General features: G+C 34.4%; 1 protein-coding gene across 5 annotated transcripts; it reads right to left on the bottom strand.

Moving 5' to 3' along the window:
* Positions 1-936: 936 nt before the first annotated feature.
* Positions 937-9,720, bottom strand: LOC113062755 (neuromedin-U). Of its 5 annotated transcripts, XM_026232713.1 has the most exons (10): positions 9,493-9,719; positions 7,598-7,653; positions 7,168-7,215; positions 6,049-6,108; positions 5,690-5,719; positions 5,365-5,415; positions 4,116-4,190; positions 2,151-2,204; positions 1,498-1,557; positions 937-1,239 (listed from the first exon to the last, which is right to left on the bottom strand). In XM_026232713.1, exons 1-9 carry the CDS (start codon positions 9,605-9,607, stop codon positions 1,522-1,524), a joined length of 525 nt encoding a protein of 174 aa, XP_026088498.1. In that variant the 5' UTR covers positions 9,608-9,719; the 3' UTR covers positions 937-1,239; positions 1,498-1,521. The 5 variants fall into 5 exon arrangements, with proteins under 5 accessions (XP_026088498.1, XP_026088500.1, XP_026088501.1 ...); XM_026232715.1 differs by lacking the exon at positions 5,365-5,415 and having other exon boundaries at positions 9,493-9,718; XM_026232716.1 differs by lacking the exons at positions 5,365-5,415; positions 7,168-7,215 and having other exon boundaries at positions 9,493-9,720.
* Positions 9,721-21,864: the final 12,144 nt, after the last annotated feature.

Consider the following 21,864-nt stretch of genomic DNA (forward strand, 5'->3'; position numbering starts at 1 on the left):
TTTACTAAGAAATTCTCTTTCCTTTTTTATGATTTTTTATTGCCTTGTGGAATAAGATACACTTTAGCACACTTTAAAAAAAAATAAATAATTGACATTCACTGGTTATTTTATAGTTGACATAATGTTTTAGAAAACAGAAATGAAACTGCAGTCAGGAATTTCAAGTGAGTTCTTTTGGTATTGGTAAATTAGGTTTATTCTTCTAATATAATGTATCTCCTTCAAGAAAATAAAAGTGTCAGAAAGTAATCTCAGTTCCTCATTGTCACTTCAATTTACACCTAACTAGCAATGTTTTTGTCTCTAACCCAAATTAGTCTATAACAAAATAAGCTTGAACAGGTCCAGTGTTTGTTTCATTTAAGTACTCCTCTCATACCCTCGGACTGATTGCGTTCGACATTTTTTCACAACCCCAAACCTTTTTCACACCCAGCCCCCTACAAAACACCCACTACAGGACTAATGAGTTTTGAGTCGTACCCTCTAGGTATGTCTGTCTAGAACCGGTGAAGGGATCTTCCTCATCTTCCCACTCTTAGTTTGTGTCACAAGTCTCTTAAATGAAATGCAGTCACGATCCATGACGTAACCTACTTCATTATTTCAGGCCCCAGTTCATCCTCACAGTATGACAACAGCTTAATAAATACATTATATGTATTTATGAGAACAATAGACCATAAGCAAGATTCTGGTAAACTGATAAAGAACTGAAAAGAGATGTTTATCAGAAAGGATGCAGTGCATGAAACATGCTGTTTAGATGTACAAATCCAATTAAAACGACAGTGATCGGAAGTGAAGGCTGATTAAAGCTTTTTGACTAATCATTGTAGATAGCAGGATAACCAATACACACACTCATCTAGAGAAAAGAGAGAATGAACCAGAGTCACACTCGTGCTTTCAATCAATAAATGGAGAGAAAAAAGGTTTTATTTCTTTGTTCTTTGGTAACAATCCAATAAGGTAGATATACTGTACAGTAAAACACATACAGTGAGTTTGGTCAAAATCACACTGCCACAATGAAGAAATATTTTAGAATGCTTTTAATTCCACGGCACAGTTACACAAACAGAAATGGTTAACAGATAAAATACTTTGATTTGGATTCTGTCTGTACATTCAACATCAAAATTCAATAGAGGGTGTTTTCTCGAACGAGTGACGTGACGTTTCAAGGTTGACTGGCTCTGGATCAGCACACCTGCGCGATGGGGTCTGGTGCGGCTGAAAATGGGTGTTTTTAAGACATTAACAGATACACTAGTAAAGATAAAAAGTGTTTTTGCAGGTTTAAGTTCACTTCTTAATGCTCTAATGCCATTAAACACAAATGCCCTGTTGAAAATGTATATGAGTTTGTGTATTCGTTTTTCTGTATTTTAGTCCTGTGAGATTAATGTGACTCAAAACCTGGAACACATGTAGGAAACACATTGAAAAAGAAGCTTTGATAGATTTTTCTAATTTGTAAATATTAAATACCTGGTTTGTCATTTCTTTGTTGTTTTACACATACTCATCAGATCTTCTTCCATTTCGTGGCTACAGAAAAGAACAAAGAAAAATATTTACTAAGAAGTGTTTTGTTTGTTTGTTGTTTTTGTTCAAGCAACAAGATAAAATAGTATATTTAAAATGTGAAATAAATCTGTATGTCACAGTCTTGTTTATAACAAACTAAAACTATTAATAATTATTTTAATTCATAATTAAAATAAAGTTGACATAAATATATACAACATTAAGTAAAAAAAAAAAAAAGAACTTAAAAAATAAGAAATGTTGCTTTGCCAAATATGTAACTGAAATAGTAAAGTATAAAAAAACATTAAGCTGAAATAATAATAAATTAAAGCTACAGAGAAATAAAAACAATTATATTACTAAAACACACTAATATAAACAAACTAAAATGAAAATTAACAGAAAAATTTAGCATCTAAATAATGTAGGATCGGAGGGAACCAAAAGTAATAATTTCACACTTTTGTAAAATACATATTGGCTGACCACTAATCTGATTTTTTTTTTTTTTTTCATACACCAGCACAGCGATTTAAAGAAGATAATTACATTCCTTGTTGGGCTGAACAATAAATAATACTCACAAATATATATAATATATAAAACCCTACCCGATAAAGGAAGAAGCCCCTGCTCTGGATCCGTCCGGGCCCTTGAAGGTCATCCTGTGCACAGAAGGAATTGTTCTAGATGTGCTCCAAAGATCACACCACACTTTTTGATGTTGCTTTTGTACACAACTTTGACTAACTCAATCATCAGAGTTCTTCAGATGAATCAAAGCTTTGATGACGGCAGTGTTGTTAGGGGTTAAAAAGCTTTATCTACCCAACAAAATCCATCAGGACCATTTCCCGTGTGAGAGTGAGGCAGTCATCATTTACTCTTGTGCAGTTTTGTCTTTTACCCTTATAGCACAATAACACTTTTAGCGTACAATTACCTCACAAATGGACAGGAGCAGTTAATCTAAGGTTGAGCCATTTCACATCCTCCACATAAAATTAGATGGACTCAAACTCATGCATGCACATGTCAGCCTCGTGCAGCCATGTATGTGCACAAGCATGGGTTACATAATACAGAAATTAATACTTTAAATACAATGAAAAAAGTTAAAAGATAAATATTAAAAATAGTATTGCATTAAGAATGTTATATTCAGAAATAAATATTACATTTAATCTAGATGTAGTAAATTCAATCTATATTAAATATATACTGTGTACATTAATATATTATTATATATACAGTACAAATACATAAAAATGAAAGTATTGTATACAACTATATATATATATATATATATATATATATATATATATATATATATATATATATATATATATATATATATATATATATATATATATATATATATATATATATATATAGTTGTATACAACTATCATTTATTATTATTAATAAAAATTTTGGGGGCAGTGATATATTTTGTAATTTTATTATTAATTAAAATTATCAAAAGTGAGACTAAAGACATTTTACAAAAGATTTATTTTAAAATGTTTTTTTTTCCTTTTTACTTTCTATCCATCCAAAAATCCTAAAATGAAATGTATTATGGTTTTCATAAAAATATTAAACAGCACACATTTTTGACACTGACTCATAATAGTAAGAAATGTTTCTTGAGCATCAGATTGGCATATTTTAATGATTTTTGAAGGAACATGTGGGACTGAAGACTGGAGTAATGAAGCTGAAAATTGAGCTTTGTCACCATAGAAATAAATTACATTTTAACATTTTAATTGCAATTTATTTTTGATCAAATAATTGAAGCCTTGGTGGGAATAAGAGACTTCTTTCAAACACACACGTACACATACACATACAAAGTCTTATCGACTTCAAACTTTTTAATGGTACCATATGTAATTCAAAAATGAAACAATTAATAATTAATTTGTGAATAAGACTCATACATTAATATCAATATTTCCAGCATCAACCAGAGAAAGATAGAGAGAGGAAGATATGCTGTCCAGTATGTGGTGTTTAAACACATACACACTCTGTCTCTTTTAATAATAATTAACACTTAGTACTTTAATAATTAACACTTAACACTTAATTAAATCAACAATTACTGATGGTCAGAAAAAAAAGCCCTAGAGCTAAGTCATGATTAGATATTATCAAACCGCATATGGCATTTCATCAAGCAGCAGAGAGACACTTCAGTCACTCTCCAGGAAAATCTGTCTAAAGTTATTCTGGTTTTATCAACTATTTATGCAATTACCAAAGCAACTGTAAGGTGTCGTTTCTTCCCTTGAAATATACGTTTTAAATACACAAAACTACATACAGTTGCTTTAATATTTAACAGTACTGGACTGGACTAATTAAAAAATGTATGCACTATTCATTAAGAGAATTAGGGGACATAAGAATTATTATTTCTTATGTTTAGTACAGCTAAATTTACTTCTGAATATAAATCCTCCAGTACTTACAGTATTTATTTTCTTGGCACTTACCTAAACTAAATATTGCTTTTGCAGCGTGTCATACTCACAGTGCTAATGAAGGTAAGCATGCAGGATACATACATTTAATTTCATTCTCCTGCTTCTTCTTCTGGCGAGATGGGGTATGAGCTCCAGAAGAGGGTGCAACACAGTAGACTGACACATACACATATATAGAGAGATATCATGAAGACAGACATGGAGAGATATGAAAACCATGAACATCTGTTCCTGGGGATTGGCCAGGGGTCGCAGAGAGGATTCATCTAGTACTTTTTCCTCACACTCATCTGTCCTCAGTGCGACTCAGTGTTCATTTTGCACACACAGTGCATTGATGCTCAGTATAATGCAATCACATGCAGGCCATGCCAGAGCACATGGCAACATACAGTATGCGGTGGGATGTTACAAATATGCAGTTCATTTGATTGCATATTTAAAATGTATCACAAACCTGGCATATAAATATTTTTAACTGTAAAATTAATTAAGAAATGTCTGTATGATACACGTTTATTAAAGATGCAATGTGGTGAATATGCAAAGAATGGATAGTTTGGAGGGAAAAGACACTGAAAAGTTCCTCTGACGGCATCAACACAAAATAATTAAATATGGACAAATTTACCTTAAGATTAATTTAGCTTCTCTTGTGAGTCGCTGCCCAAATTCTGATGTTGATTAAAAAAAAAAAAAATCTCATATTTCAAGGAAAAATCTTTTCATCTTTAAATATTTTTAGGAAAAAAAGTAATACACAATATCGGTTTAATTATCTTCTTTTTCATAAGCGTGGATGCAGTCAAGGAGGAATCATAGGATATCAGAGGTTACATGCATGCAATGGGAACTAAAGAGTAACTATAGTTTTATGTAGTAGAATGATAATAATTATCTAAAAAATCATCTAAATACTAAAGGATCATTGAGTGGTCTGCTATTTATTCCCCATCGATTAAAGCTACACTTGATCTCCGAATGATTAGACTTAGTGGAAACATTAAGCTAATGTTTTCAAGTAAAATCAGACAATAAAAATACAATAATTTAATGTAAAGTTTATTTTTTGCATTATCCCTTATAACTAGTTTCCTGGGAATGTGGCTATATATTGCATTTTGATTTTCCATAACTTTGGCCCAGAAGCGAACTGTGCAGTGGCCTAAAACACAGTTTATTTCATTCACCTCCTTCACTTTATTTAATGAGTATTTAAGAATTTTATATCCCTAATTATAATACACAGTTGAGTGTGTTATTGGAGACAGTGCAGCGTAGCAACAGTGTTAAAAGCAACAGACACTAAACAACCCGTGAGGAAACCTACCGTCCCATCTGACAATCCTGCACCATTCGGTTTAGTGTAATGAAATAAAAACTACACAAACAGGTACAGACACACGAATGCAAAACCAAACACACAAACAGAAGTTACACAAACACCACAAATAAATACAGACAGAAACATGAAAAAACATAAAAACCATAATCCATAAAAAGATCCATGTACAAAAAACAATTACATGAATAGAACATATATGAATAGACAAAGATAAAAGGATGCTGATGTTATGATGCCTTTTAATTGTCATTGCACTGAATGTGCTTGAAGACACAACCTCAAATTAAGACTGCTACTGTCTCATACTCACTCTTTTTCTGGTCTCTCGAGCTGTGAGCTCCTGCATGTACAAAAAACAATAGATAATGCATCGAAGCAAATTGTATTTTCGTTATTCTATACATTAATACACTGATAAGTTCACCCAGACAGAAATATTATTTTTTATTTAGTTTTTCATATTTTATGCTGTGATTTGGGGGGTCTGTGGAATGGATTGAAATATGGTGAAATTAGTTGAGGCTGTTACACACTGACTCTTAACTCAAAGCACAATCAAATTACCACAACTATTTAATAAACAAATATGTAAAGTTTGGCGGTGATGTGTAGAATGTTTGGTAAATCTTTTGCACATGCTGATTGTGTGTGGTCATGAATAATATTCACCTTTGATTTTTGCAGTGATCCCAGCATTAGGAAACACAGGTCCTCCAGCACATCAGATGTCTGGCAGATTAAAAAGGTTAAAAGAAACATAAATGGATTAAGGACAGTTTAAGTCTTGTATTGTGTTTAAAATCCTAATTCAGTGTTCCTGAATTCCTTTTTTATGCTTGTAAACCTGTCATTATCCTATATTATTACCTCATTTTGAACTACATTTTTTTTGCCAACTTGTTTTCCTTCAATTAGCATGGGTTTTGTATATCTTCTTGGAACTGATTAGTTGTAGGCCTCATTGATCTGAGTGTGTGCACCTCAGTTTTTAATAATAAAAAAAAAAAAACATTATTTGTGAATCAGGTTTTCTGTAGCGCTGCTTAATAGCTTCATACAGTATATAATTAACAAAATAATTTTATAATTAACTAATTTTGCAACATAAACTGTTATTGAACTGAAATGAATCAACATGGAACTCACTTGAGCTGAACACTACAGTCTTCATTTGCTCTGTTTATTGCCAAACGTAACTTTATGATTATTGAACTTTAATAATTAAACTAAACTGACTCTAACTGAATGAAGTCAATATTTTCTTGCAACAGCTGCTTTACAGCAGAATTTGTCTTACTGTATCTGGTGAGGTTCATCACTGATTCTGTTATATAAAGCACTTTAAAAATAAAGGTAACTTGGCTTGGATCATTTTGGCAATGTTCACTTCAGATCCATGACTAATCAGTTCCAAAGAGAAATACAAAACCTGTTCCAACTGAAAGAAAACAAGTTGACACAAAGATTGACTTAACTAAAATCTTCTGAAAAAGGTAACCACCTCCATGTCAAAATGTCCAGAACACAATACAAGTGTTAAACATTTGCGGCTGAGCCGAAAGAGTCAGGTGCATTGTACTGAAATTGTTAACACTGTTAATTTATTTTAAAGGAATTCCCATCGAAACATTTCAGAGCATAATTCACTGTTTAACTGGGATTCACAGCACAATTAACCGACTGTTAGCACAAGAGTTATATACCATAATTCACTCTCAGTTTGCTTTCTCATAGACACACATAATTTAGTATATTTATTGCAAATGGCAATGATTCTGCATTACTCACTCTAAAGGATGGGTCTGCAGAGAGGTAGAATGAGCACAGATCAGTTATCTACACCAAAAGACAGAAATGCAGTTGAAGATTTGGGGCTTATATAAATGAAGATTCAAAGAACAAATACAAAGTGCAAACTCAAAATGAATCACATATCATTTACATGTTGCTTTGTTCATTTAAGCCCATGGCCATAAACATGCATTAAACTATGGTTTCATATGCCAGCCTCTAGATCCCAGTGTTTAGCAGTTAGCATATGTAAACAAAGAAGTAATCATCACCTTAGAGGGTGAAGTTAAAAGGCATTATGGGATAATTCATTTAAAATGAACTTTTGTCTCTGAGGAAATGTGTATATTAATGAATGTTGGGAGAGTTAATATGGTTAAAATGAAAGAACTCATAAGTACATTTATTGACAGTGAATCATACACACCTGGGTTAGTAACTGCTCATGCTCTATTGAAGATGGATTCAAGAGCACTGGAGCACCTGCAATTCATGCAGAAATCATTATTACATAAACTCCATTAATAATATTCAGTGTTACAAGTACAATTAAGTTTAATAACATTAATTTTGCATGGGATATGATCAAGATAAACAATTAAATCAAGGTATTTTGTCGACAAGCATTCTATAGTTTTAGGCACTTTTAATAATTACAAAGTCTCCACTGGTCATAATTATTTGGTAACTATCAAATCTTATTATGACTTCTGTATCATTTCTAAAGCTGTTTTCATTGTCATGAGGTTTCTTTGCAAATGCATCACAAAACTGCCAGTGAAATCAATCTAGAAGCCTTAACAGCTGTTATCCTTGTGAGGATAAGCTGTACAGGTATGAAATTAATTACCCCTGCATATCAATTTTCATGTTTTGCTGATTTTTACCTCTTCCCTCAAAGGAGTAAGATCCAATTTAACTGAGCTTGTATATAGATCTACACTCTCAGAAAAAAAGGTTCAAAGGTTGCGACTGGGGCTGTACCTTTTCAAAAGGCACTTTTTTTTTTTTACCTAAAGAGTCCAAATTAGTACCTTAAAGATAGGCTACATGTTAGTATCTAAAGCTACAAAAGTGTACCTTTTGAAAAGGTACCAACCCAGTGACAGCTTTCGTACATTTTCTTCTGAGAGTGTATATGGGTATCTCAATCAGGCTTTCCTTTTTGAACCATTATTGTCAAAAGGTGTTTTCTGTGAATGATTTGTGGGACATGTTTAAGACCTAGAATAAGTGAGATCACTAGTCAAAAACAACCACAGAAACAACTTGTCAAAAAAAAAAAAACAACAACACCCTTAGTAAGGTCACTACCCTAACATGAAAAAAAAAATTATAATCTAATGTTATTGCAAACTTGTTTCTTCATGTCCCCCTTGACGGTATAATTCTGTATATCAATAAATGGCATTTAACTCCTGGCATTTATACATGCCAAAATCTTCTGCCATTTCTTACACTGTCATTATATTATTCAAATTATTGTGACATCACTGCTGTCAAAATTGTCTCCGCTGTACAATAATACTTTTTTTTTCTCAGTGACATCATAATTAGCAGTTATGTGACTGAATCTAATTTGATAATATAGCTCTTGGTGTATTGAGTGAATTCTTTTTTGCAATATTGCAGATGATCAAGCAGATGATCATTTTAATCCTTGTGGTGTTATGATTATAATCCACAAAAGGAATCATATGCATAACACTCTTTACCCTAGACTGATTACGCAAGTTAATGGGAAAACATCCCACAGTTTTCACTAGTTCAGCCTATAACAAGGCACTATGACAGAATTCACTGCCCTGTATACAGTAGCTCTTAGTTAATGCATCACAATGACGTGCTTATTATATACTGACACACTACTGAAGCACATTTTGAACCACAGGCAAGAAATCTAAAATAAAGATCAAAATTATTTTCAAACATGAAATCAGTAAAAAGTCAGTCTAAAGACAACGTAAAGGCAGAAGTTGCAGTGGTGGAGAGCAACAGTTGTTGTTGTTGTTGTTTTTTTTTTAACGTTTCAGTATTTATGTATTCCATCCATTTAATTTGCCACAATAAAGACTAATTTCTACTACATTTTTTACATATACATTGTTCACATTTTATCTTTGTGAGTAATATATGTGAAAAAAAAAAAAAATATATATATATATATATATATATATATATATATATATATATATATATATATATGTAAAACACACAGCATTTTAACAGATAAACTTAATTTTAAATGTAATAGGCCACCAAACTTCAGCTAAGTTCCTCAGACATTACTCGAGTAAAAGGAGAGCTGTATGCATGACTTACTTGTGGTGATGGGTATGCAGGAGATGAGGAGCACCCCGAGCATCAGGGCTGAGTTGTGCGCTGGGCTCATCGCGCGCTGAGCTGCTCCGCGTTCACACTGACTGCTGCTCCTCATGCTCTCGTGCGCGTCAGTCCGTCAGTTCGCGCAGCTTCGTCTGGTGCTTTGCTTTCTCAGTCAGACTTACAGTCTAACATTATGAACTCTCGCACACCCTCTTCGTAAATCGACCTGAGACGTACGTCACGTTGTATCAGCCCCGGCACGTGAGTAACACAAATGATGATGTGAAATGAGTGGACAACTACCACATATGGTCAAAGCTATGAGTAATAAAACTAAAATCTGTCATCTTCAGCCAGACTTTTTTTTTTACAAACAGGATTGTTTTACTGTAAAATACATGCTTTTAAAGAATACTTGTGACAAAACCTTTGCTGAGATATGAATATTTTAAAGTTTCATATTTTAATATTTTAAATATTTTATCAATATTTTTAAATATGCATACGGTAATTCTTCCGGTTGACAACAGACATTACAAACTAGATAAACATGATATTTCAAAGCAAAAGAAGATTTTTATGGTTTCTTTAACCGTCTTTTTTTGGGAAAACAAAAGAGGATAAATAAATGTCTGTGTAAATCCTCTGAGTCAGACTAAGATGTTCATTCACACATATTTATCTAGTACAAAATAATAAAAGACATTTATCGTTCCTGGAAAGAACTGGGCTCACATGCCAGTAATTATACTTTCAATCCATTTTTCCTCTAGATTTAGCATATCTCTGGAATATCTAATGATTACTAAACCACAAGGGATATAAACTTGATTTAGAGCCCATTATGCCACACAGTTTTCAGAAAATGACTTTTGTAAATATTTCTTTCAAATGTATTTCCCCTGGGAATCCATGCTTACTAACTCCTGGTGTTCAAACAGGGAACCTTAAACTATTGTTTGTCATTTAAAATGGATCACTAAAGAGATGCCCTGAGAGAGGACAAAAATTTACATTATAATCATGTTCTTTGGATCTTTTTTGCAAATATCCCTTGTTGTGTAGCCATAGGAAGCCATATAGCTGCTTAATCACTGTGTAGGCTATATATATCTGACAACAGAATCAGGAAATAACAATTTTCTTAATTACATTTTTTTTAATGAAAATTATACATTAAAAGTTCATAAAACACAAATGCAATTTGATAACTACAATATCCTTATTTTAGCAAACTGTAGTCTACCTTGTGATACTGTATCACTCATCACATTTTTTAAATAAATGGTAGAGATTTACTATAACTTTCATTGAATTTCCTATTAAATGAAAAGGTGTTGGAGTGTCATGGAAAAATAAAAAGCCTAAATTCAGCCTTTCATAATCAGCTTTGTCTTGTTTTGGGGGTGTGGAAGGAGCTCCCTTGAGTGGGATCTAGATACAGATTATATGATTACATCAGTGTCTGTTTAATATCAACTCATTATAAAAATGTCAACCATCTTGGTGTCATGGACTCTAGAGTAAGATTCTCGAATTGTGATATGGCCTTATATTTCCGGGCATATTCTGAATGTATGTGTGTGTATGTGTAGGATTATTTATATTAATATCTGTTTGATTCAAAACATGCTAACAAAACAGGTATCTCAATGTGTTTATACCTATAATGAAGCGTGTGGTTGTGTATGAGTAGGTGGAGGTGTGCTTGAGTTTGTGTGTTTGTCGCCACACAACATGACGCACATGGGAGAGCAAGATTTGATACACAGTTAAGCATAGCACCACTGGGAAATATCGGCTAAATATCAAAGTGAATAAATAATCAGTGAATATCCTTTACAAGAGGGTTATTGCTGGAGATTTGGAGGATTGGGACTGGATGACTGAGTAGCTTCATCAGGACTGAAATAAATACAACCAGAGCTTTCTCACGGGTCAAAAAAATAATTTATTTCGCATGAGGGACCGTAAAGGAATGAGGTAGGAATGAAATTAAGAGGATTAATCAAAAAAGAGCACAAAGAAAACCACAATGCAGTCAAAACAGACAGGTGAGATGGAAACATATATAATGCACATTAACAAAATTCATGTGATTCATCCTCTAGTGATTGAGTAACATTATAAACAATAGCTGCTTATTATGTTTTTTTCCCCACTACACTGCAACACTAAATTGTAATTTAAATATATGTAGGATGTAGAAATTTAGCCTTGTAGATTGTAGCCTTATCATCAAATACTTTTGATTTCAGAATAAATTAATGCATGACAAATCTGCTTATGTATGTGGAGTCTAATATGAATCAACTAACAAAACATACTTGCAAGTGTACTTTTAAAGGTGTCATATGACCTTGCTAAAAAGAATAATATGTTGTGTATTTGATGTAATTCAATGTGTTTACGAGGGTTAAGGTTAAAAAAAAAACATTATTTTCCACATACATAATTGTTTCTCCTCTGTGCCGCGTCAATTTTTACAAAGCTCATCGGTCTGAAAAGCGAGGTGTGCTCTGATTGGCCAGCTATCCAGTGCATTGTGATTGGCAGAATTCCTTAAGTGTGTGATGGAAATGTTACGCCGCTTACCAGGTTCAGTAAAACTTTTCCTCCATAAACTGCGCTGTACACACTAGAATATTTGGGTTGAACAGTTTTGGAACAGTTTTGTAAATAAAACTTAACCACTGATTTCTAGTTTTGTCCTCTATTGAAAGGCAAAACAAATGTCTCCATAAAATGGTGGGGGCAACAACAATGCTACAGCAAGAATAAAAGTTACACCTTCTTTCTTTGCATATACGTTTGGGTGGTGTTATGTCTTTCTACACCATGTTTAAACGAGGCGTTTTAGGAAGGCGTGGCTGAGCGTTTGTGTCATTGTACTATAAAAACATACTATAAGTTTCAAAACTCAAAACAACTTTTATTGAAACTAAGCTCAGAAAATGACTTGTTTTGCAATTTGCCACTTTATGATGTAATATTGTGACTAAGCACCGCCTCCTCTACATCAATGCCTCTGTAGACCCTCCCATTGATAGACACTGTAGGAGAGGAATTACTAGAGAGATGCAAAAATCAACACTAATAACTCAAAAATAACTCAATCAACAGAACCATGACATTAAAAGATTAAAAGACACTGTGTAGTGTGAGTTTTGAAAAACAGTCTTTGAATTGCCTTCCTTGAGACCCAAACATATCTAGATAGGATGAGAACGCACTGTTTCGGGTAAACACGGGGCAAAATAAAGAACTCCCGGGGGCCCTTTTCAATAAGGAGGTTCAACCCACTCTGAGTTGACTTACCCTAAGGTGGGAAACTCTTGAGTTCTTAATCCCTGTTATAATATCAAAGTTAAAAAGTGGCAGAATGATAGGTATTGAACTAATATTAATGACACAGGCAAAAGAAGAGTAAAAAAGATCAGATAAAGCTTGATGCGTAAAAGGTTTATGGGTGTGTCTTTACAAACATTTGACATATTAAGTAAAATCCACATAGTCTAATGCTCTTTTCACATAATTGAATGTTCTCTAAACCAAACTGCTGCATTTCTTAATGAGAGTAATGAAATTAACATTTGACTTCTACTCAGCCAACAGCAAGATGGCTCGCAAAATAATGAAGAATGAAGCCACAATACCAAATATTGGAAGAGTGTTAAAATCCAACAGTAAAAAGAATAACTTGCTATTGTATTTGTAGAAAATCAAGATGACCAAATAACTGTAACAGCTGTGGTGGTGGTGGTGTTTACAGCATCTCGCACTGCTCTTCCATCTGGCATCCTTCCATTCCATACAGTAATTAAGCAGCTTCATTTGCGATGGGTTTGTGCTCAGGAAACGACACACAAATTCTCATAAAGAGCGTAAGGGCGAGGCACACTTTCCTTACCGTTCTTCATACAGCAGCCTTACTAATGTCCTCTGCATCCCTGATGTTATATAGAAAACTACCGACTATAAATGTTACCGCTCAAATTAATATGCATGTGGTTATAGCAAAAAATCTAAAGGTAAATGTAACTCCCTGCGAATTAATTAAGCCCCCTCATAAGAATTCAGTATAAGAGGACATGCCATTTTGTCACTTCCACAGTGTCTATATGATGAAAATATGAATGAATGTACCTGCACTGCAAAAAACAAACAAATAAAAATGCTTTTCATACTTACTATTTTAGTCTAGTTGTTTCCCAACAAAATATTTAAATATACATCCAGATGTATTTTCCACATAAGACAAATGACAAGGTATTGTTCCTGGGGGGCGACAAAAACCATCTTTTCTGTATTTTTCTTATTTTTTTTTTTATCTCTTTCAGAAATGGGCTTGACTTACCCTCCTTTCTTGGGTTTGACCCATGTTGTTTTTAGAGTACGCCACAGCAGCGTCAAGTAAAGGCACCTTTATTTGTATAGTGCTTTTGCAAAACTGGTTGTGTGTCAGAGCAGTTTTACAGTGTTAAACAGGAAAATAGTTTGTCAATAATGCAAGAAGACAACAACAGTCATTTTTTCAGCTAAAGTCAGTTCATTAAATGATTCAGTGATGTCATCATCCAGTTCAGCTCTCTTCCAACAGTGTCTTTGCAGTCAGTCAAGTGTCCCTAACTAAGCAAGCCAAAGGTGACAGCGGCAAGGAAGGAACCAAAACTCCATCGGTGACAGAAATGGAGAAAAAATATTGGGAGAAACCAGGCTCAGTTGGGGGGCAGTTTTCCTCTGACCAGACGAAACCTGCATGTTGTGGTTTAATTTCAGCCTGCAAGACAGATGCAGAGTACTTGTCTGGTTCCCATGGTCTTACACTGATGGTTGTTGAGGTGACGAAGTCTTCGCAGGGGATTTGTCTCTGGTGCTCATCTAGTTGACGTGGTCTCCGCTGACATTCCAGGTTGTAGAGGTCATCTTGCTGATCCATAATCTGATCTGGATACAGACTGAATCTGGTGGCTACGGTGACCTCGGAATAAGAATGACAGAGACTAATATTAGCGTGGATGCCATTCTTCTTATGATGTAACAAGTACATCGGATGTTAAGGGAAGTCTTCCTGCTTCCGGTTTACATAATTAATGCAGCCTAACAATCCTTTAACAGATTTTATTTATAGAAATGTGATAGTGTATTATGTGTATTCAAAGTTAAAGAGATGGATCTTTAATCTAGATTTAAACTGACAGAGAGTATCTGCATCCCAAACAACACTAGGTAGATTTTTCCAGAGTTTGGGCACTAAATAGGAAAAGGATCTGCTGTCTGCCGTTGATTTTGATATTCTAGTTATTATCAAATGGCCAGAGTTTTGAGATTGCAAGGACTATAATGTGTAATGAGCTTGCTCAAGTACTAAGGAGCTTAACTATTCAAGGCTTTATAAGTAATTAGTAAGATTTTAAAATGTTTTCACTGTTCAATAGGGAGCCATTGCAGAGTTGACAGAACCGGGCTAATATGGTCATACTTCCTGGTTCTAGTAAGAACTGTAGCTGCTGCACTTTGGACCAGCTGGAGTTTGTTTATTAGTTTAAGCGTGCAGAACAACCACCCGATATAGTATTTATGGGGAAGTTGTGGCCTAGTGGTTAGAGAGTTTGACTCCTAACCTTTGGGTTGTGGGTTTGAGTCTCGGGCTGGCAATATCACAAGCAAGGCACCGAACCCCCAACTGCTCCCCGGGCGCCGCAGCATAAATGGCTGCCCATTTCTCCGGGTGTGTGTGTTCACTGCTGTGTGTGTGCACTTTGGATGGGTCAAATGCAGAGCACAAATTCTGAGTATGGGTCTCCTCCATACTTGGCTGTATGTGATGTCGCTTTCAATAATCTAACCTTCTGCATTTGACATTGAGAGCATAGGTAGTAATTTAGATTTAGAAAAAAAAATGCAAACATGCATTTCAAAGAAAAGATTTCTATCAAATAGCAACATGTTTCTTGATGCGTCCATCTGTTATTTTATCAAACTAAGCTGTTAGCCAAGCAGAGGGCTTTTACATGCGAGTCTTAAATGCATCCCACCTATTAAACAGATCGTTCTGCAGAGAACCTCAAAAGCAGGATAGAAAATAGCTTAATACTCAGAGAACACTGCAAAATAAAAATATAAAAAAATGCAGTCCATGACCCCTGTAAGGTACCACATGTTTGTAATTCTTATGAAGCTATTTATTGGCACTACAGGTTAATGGACAGGGGATTTATTTGCTTATATACCATCTCATTTATTGATCAGTTGGGTAACTTGGGGTCTCTGTGACCCAAGAGCACCATTGGAAAAAATGTGACTCATCTTCATGCTAACCTAAGTAATGAAAGCATGACTCACACAGCAAGTTTATCAGCATTAATCTCTCCCATCATACATCCATTCATTCCCTCACCCATTCCTACAACACACTCCCAAACACATTTCCCCAAGAGTTTTAAGTTTGCCGAACAATCTTAGCACACAAAGTTATGCCGATTGGATCAATATAGTGAGGGCAACATGATGTCAATCATGTAGCAACAGAGTAATTAGCCATTTAGAGGGTACATGTTGACCCTTAACATATAGTACATCAGATTCAAGAGCCTCTTATGTGCGATTATTATAGAACATGTGTTGGATTTTTAGTTATCATCATAAAATAAAACAACGTTGACATCCTGCCTCTGGTTGTTGTTTCTGAACAACTGAAATGTTTTAGAAATTTTGTGCTTTTATACAGAAAATATACTTCCTTTCATATGAGTCAGAAGACCTCAACAAAAAAAAAATTCAGCTTTTATAACCTATAAATAATTTACTCCACACTACAATCCATGGTAAACATAATCATACCCATAAACAACGGTCACTTAGTTTAATGCGAAAATGATGGTATCTTTTTCACTCCTCTGTCATTGTTTACAGTGAATAGAGGCCGGGTAATTAACCTTATCAATATAGCAAGATACTGACATTATGTCATTGCCACTTCGCAGCAATCTTAGAAGATCAATGGCTAGAGAGCAGCTGCACACAATGTAGCTGCATCTGATAGGCCACTATGTAATTAATGCTTCCGCTGAGTACGGCTGCGGCATTAGAGAGGGAACTCCAGGCTGAGGGAATAAACACTAATATTTCAGGATACTAATTAGAGGCCATGATGTCTTTCAGAGGGATGAGCAGTTTATCAGACAGTGTGCTCTGCAGAAAAGAAATGCATTAGACACACAACCTAAGCAATTCATGGGCTATGAAAAAGTCAGAGTAGGGAATGTCTTAAACATTTGTATTAGATTTTTCTCTAAACCGCTAGATGGCACAAAACTCACTTCAGCACTTTCCCAAATGTTAATAAGAAATATATCGACTGAAGCAGAGGAATAACTTATTTCCCAAATTCTCAATCAAAAGTAATTTTCATAGTTTAAATTTCTGCCATGCCGTTGTTTTTCCCAAACTTATTATAAAGCATAAATAATACTTCTGTAATCGCTCCATGGCCACAGTTGCACACACTAATTACACTCCAGCCCATTTTTTTGTCTGAGTGACATTTTGTTCTACGATCTTACTCTCTTCTAATTGCTTTTAATCTTCCTCTTCACTTTCTATTCACAGCTCACTTTAAACTGTTCTAATTTTCAACAGATATGAAATGATAATGTTTTTTTTACATTAGCATTGCTTGTGATAACACAGTAGGGAAGCAGCAAAAGTAAGAAAGAAGGAAAGATTTCCCAGTCATTGAAATTATTATAAGCCAGAACAGGCAGTTATGCTCCTCTCAATTTCTCTTTCAACATTTCATCGGTCTCGTTGAGCCCAGGGGGCTTCTTTGAAATTGCATAACTTACTCAATGTGACAAGTGTCACCATGTTCACCATTAAGAAGAACTTTGTAACTTATTTCCCAAGTGGCTACTTCCCATCTTTCACCATGAATTTTTGTATGCCTGGATCAGTGTTCTTTATGTTTGTAAAGATAAAGAGTTCTCTGTTCAATCTGACATGATATGTATGTATATATATATATATATATATATATATATATATATATATATATATATATATATATATATATATATGTATGGGTCTCATCTAGATATTTACACTTTAGAGAAAAACCCATGAGGAACAAAAGGCTGCAGAATCTCAGTTTTTTTTATCAAGCTTGTAGAAGACAATGAAATGAGAATAGCTGCAAGCAACAATATGGGTTTACAAAAGTTTCTCTCTCACACACACACACACACACACACCACTACCACTCTACGCCACCTTAACTCTACACATGGTTTTCTGTCTTCTAGTTTGTATTTCCACATTGTGAAGGTAAGATTATATATATTTAGGAATTACCCACTGTACTGACATTTGTTATGACATTCGCTTCACAATGCTCAGAATAACTTTTGTTTATTGTAATATAAGTAAATCCACTTCACCAACTAATAGCTCTTCTGTAGAAATATACAGGGCTTCCGCAAAAACAGAAGTTCAAAGCCAAAATTCTAAAGATGGCTGTGCGCTTGTTTCTTGATTGAATGAATGAATCTGTGCAGATTTACCAATCAGAAACCCATTTTTTTTTATTTGTTGACTGAAATAGCTTATGTATATTGACAGTATCAGAAACCTTGTATTAGAAAGCTGTAAGAACTTTGAAAACTTTATAATATATTCTGTGGCTATATGTGTTCTATGTATGTATATCTTATAATCTTTGTTTTGAACTTTACTTACTGTCACAATATTCAGCTGGAGTGCCTTTGAACTCCACCATAGGGCACTTTTGCCAATCTACCGCAGACTACATTTCCCATAATCCTTTGACGGACTTTTCATCATTGATTGCCTTCACCTGTATCTCATTACCTCATCACTATTTAAAGTTTCCTAGTTCCTTGCTTTCTTTTCTTGCCTTGCCTTGTTTACAGTTTTTTGATAATTTACTGCCTGCCCTGACCATTGCCTGTTTTGTGGAGTAATCTTTTGTCTCGCCCTGGGTTAGACCTGTTTGCTGATGTTTGAAACTGCCTGTTCTGACCACTCTTTTAAATAAAGCTGCATATGGATCCTCAACTCCGTTGTCACGCTCCCCACATTACACTTACATCCCACTCTGCAACTTTTATTTGTTTGAATCTTTGTTGTTGTAATTTTTTTTATTTGCCTTTTCTTCTTTTTGATATTGTTTGTTGATAAAACATTGTATGTTATTGTTCATTGAATAAAAAAAAAATGAATGAATGTGAATCGGAAGTCTCATATTTTTACAAAAAACAGCTTAATTCTGCTTAGAAAAATAAGGTGGATACAACAGTTCAACAAAAAAGTATTTACGTGGTAGACACGGTTTTGCCAGTTACTTTATGTATTTTTGCTCTGCCAAGGAGTGAAGACAAATGAAGACAAACCAACCAAATCAACTGTTGCACAGTATTTTCATCCAAACAACACACAGACGTGTTTCGTTCCTGAACGAATCAGTGTTCGATGAGTCACTCATAAACAAGTAGGCTACTTCTCGTCTGGCTTTTTACTTGTAGTTACATTAGTAACATTAATGTTATGAACAACAATAAACTAACAGTGAATATTTATAAATTTAACTAGGCCTTATCTAGATTATAGACATTGCAGAATAAACAATGCTTAACTCTCAAAGTGTAATCCTGAACAGAATCTGAACAGATTCTCCGAACTTCTAGAAACAGAAATTTTTCCCCGTAAATCCTCAATAATGGGAGTCTTACTTTGCAGACTTACAAACCATTGATCTGTTCGTTATTGAAATGTGTCTTCTTGGGAAGATGATGTTGTATGGTCTGTCACCCTTCCCTTAGATTCGGCCTGAGTGTTGATTTGAATGTTTTGATTTTTTATTCCCAATTTCCCAACTACTAAAAGCAAGTCAAAGCATACAGGCCACTGAAGTGACGCATTAGCAGTGTGTTGACTTGCCCAGGGCAGGTGATGCTGTGTATTGATTTACCCACCTTTCTAACTCCTCTGAAAATGGTATTTGTGTCAACATGACTTTGGATATTCAGCAGCCATGTAAAACAGTCAGGAGAACAGTAGTACCAAAATCTCTAAAGATCTCTCTAAAATTCTCTCTCTTAACATGTGAACAATGAAGATACATTGAGGGGAAAAAACACAAAGCAAACAGAAAAAAGTCATTATAATGTTTTAAAAGACCATGCACCATGATAACTGTTTTATATCTTCAAATGTGACACCTGTTGGATGTTCATTGTTTAGCTCACATAAAAAAACAGAGGTTAGAATGATTTTGAATCTTACAACAATACAAGAATCCATTGTGTCACTTTAAAACTTTGTGATATCAATAAGATTATATTTTTAAGAAATTAAGATACAGTATATGAATTAAAGTAAATTACTATAAAAGTAATGCAAACTAACTTGAGGGAGCAGCACCATAAAGTTTGAAGATTCAGGCTGTACATGATATAACTACCAATCTGTTGAGTCTTCTTTTCATATATTTTGCTTGTTACATTGGCTGATTTATTCAAAAGAAGCGATGGCTTTGGAATACACGCTTTTTGAATGGTAATAACATTGTGTAACTGTCCACAGTCACAGTAAGCCCTCATTACATCCTTATTTTGACTAAATGACTCTTCATTTTCCGACACAAATAACCTGGATATTACATTCAACTATTGTATCCATCTGCATAATAAGATACATGTTTTCATGAGATGTGACCAAACGGCTATTAACTTTGCATGATCTAACTAAAAACCTGGACATAGTACGCTACAATAGATGGAATTAAGCTTTTATAAAGTAAAATGAAGATGGAAGGAAGGCATTACAGTTAATACGTTCAAAAAGGGATGCTGCATAAACACTTTTGTAAGCGCCAAAATATTCAATATGCAATATAATTTGCCATGAGATATCCAAAGTGGCTTTAAAAGAGTGTACATGTGATTGAATTACAGCAGCTGCTAAATGGCGCCTCTTAGCGGTTGAAGAAAGGTCCATCAAGCGTTTCGTAAACAAATGGATGTTTTATTATAGTAAAACTGTAGTAACCCATGTTTTTTTTGGCGTATTGACTGCCATTTGTAAAACCACAGATTTACTACAAATACCATGGTTAAACTATGGTTAATATAGCAAAACCATGGTTAATTTGTGGTTACCATGGTTTAACTACAGTAACCATGTTTTTTTTTTGTTTTATTTGTAGTAAAACCATGGTTAATTTTCATAAGGGATCGTTGTGAGCTGTGCTTTACACCAACTTTACAAAACGTACTTATTTTTATTAACTAATACATATATCTACCAGTTTGGTCCTGCTTAAATAAGTCAAAATGGATGACTGAAGCATGCTACATATGTGACATAGGCTGTAAGCATAGACAGTAAAAGAAAGTAAGTATAGCCACATTGTAGTTCGTGCAGTTCAAATGATGACCACAAGAGTGCAGCATCATCCAATTAACTTTTCAGAGGAGCTGTAAGATGCTTTGAGACACCGGCTGGCGCTTCGAGGCTGCTTAGTCTACTTAGTTTTATGAGGTATAATTTACCACGGAATGTGATTTGGGGTTAGGATAATTGTTATAGAGTTATTGCAATATAATCACGGCTCGTGACCAGTGGCTGTCATGCTCCTAAACGTACACACACACACACACACACACACACACACACACACACACACACAAACAAACGCACTATTTTCAACGGTGAAAAACAGACATAACAAAGCGTAGATTTGGAATGTCATTCGAGTGTTTAAATGATGACCGAATTGTTATTTTTGAGTGAACTTTTACTTTAAGATATTTAGATATCTAGTTGGAATGACCAATATGTAATTTTGTATTTTTAAATAAGTTAAGTGAGCATCTGCTTAGGTAATTTTTGCATAAATAAACCTAAATGTATTCCAGTGGAAGGTGTGGATGTCCAGATCCTGCACGTGGGCGCTGGGAGGAAATGGGCCTTCCTTAATGGAAAGGCAGAGTGTGAGGAAGAAAGTTGCTTGCTGCAGGCTTTGCAGGAGATTAATGTAATGTAAAAGCTTTAATTCTATTATAATACAGCCTTCTACTTCATTTTGGCATGTTATGTTATATACAGATAACATTTATTCAAATTAAATCCAGCAATTAACCATCTGTACCTAATTCAAATGAAAATAACCATATGTTCGGTGTAACCAAATCCTGCCATACTCTGGCTGAATGTGTCAGTCTGAGAGGAGACATTGATACATACAGCTAGAGAAGACAGATGAATGGATTCTCTAAGTGTAGATGTCCAGTTAGGGGGTCTTGGATAGAGCAACAGCTGCAGAGAGACAGTTTGTGTGCTTCCCCACCA

The sequence above is a fragment of the Carassius auratus genome, chromosome 45, assembly GCF_003368295.1.
Source record: "Carassius auratus strain Wakin chromosome 45, ASM336829v1, whole genome shotgun sequence".
Classification (NCBI taxonomy): domain Eukaryota; kingdom Metazoa; phylum Chordata; class Actinopteri; order Cypriniformes; family Cyprinidae; genus Carassius; species Carassius auratus.

Bases quoted from the DNA above. Each gene is read 5' to 3' on its own strand.
- LOC113062755 (XM_026232713.1), bottom strand. From the start codon at position 9,607: ATGAGGAGCAGCAGTCAGTGTGAACGCGGAGCAGCTCAGCGCGCGATG. The intron at 4,191-5,364 runs GTAGGTTTCCTC...TGTATGTGTCAG, and splicing joins CAGGATTGTCAGATGGGACG to TCTACTGTGTTGCACCCTCT. The intron at 2,205-4,115 runs GTATGTATCCTG...TTCTGTGCACAG, and splicing joins GCAGGAGAATGAAATTAAAT to GATGACCTTCAAGGGCCCGG.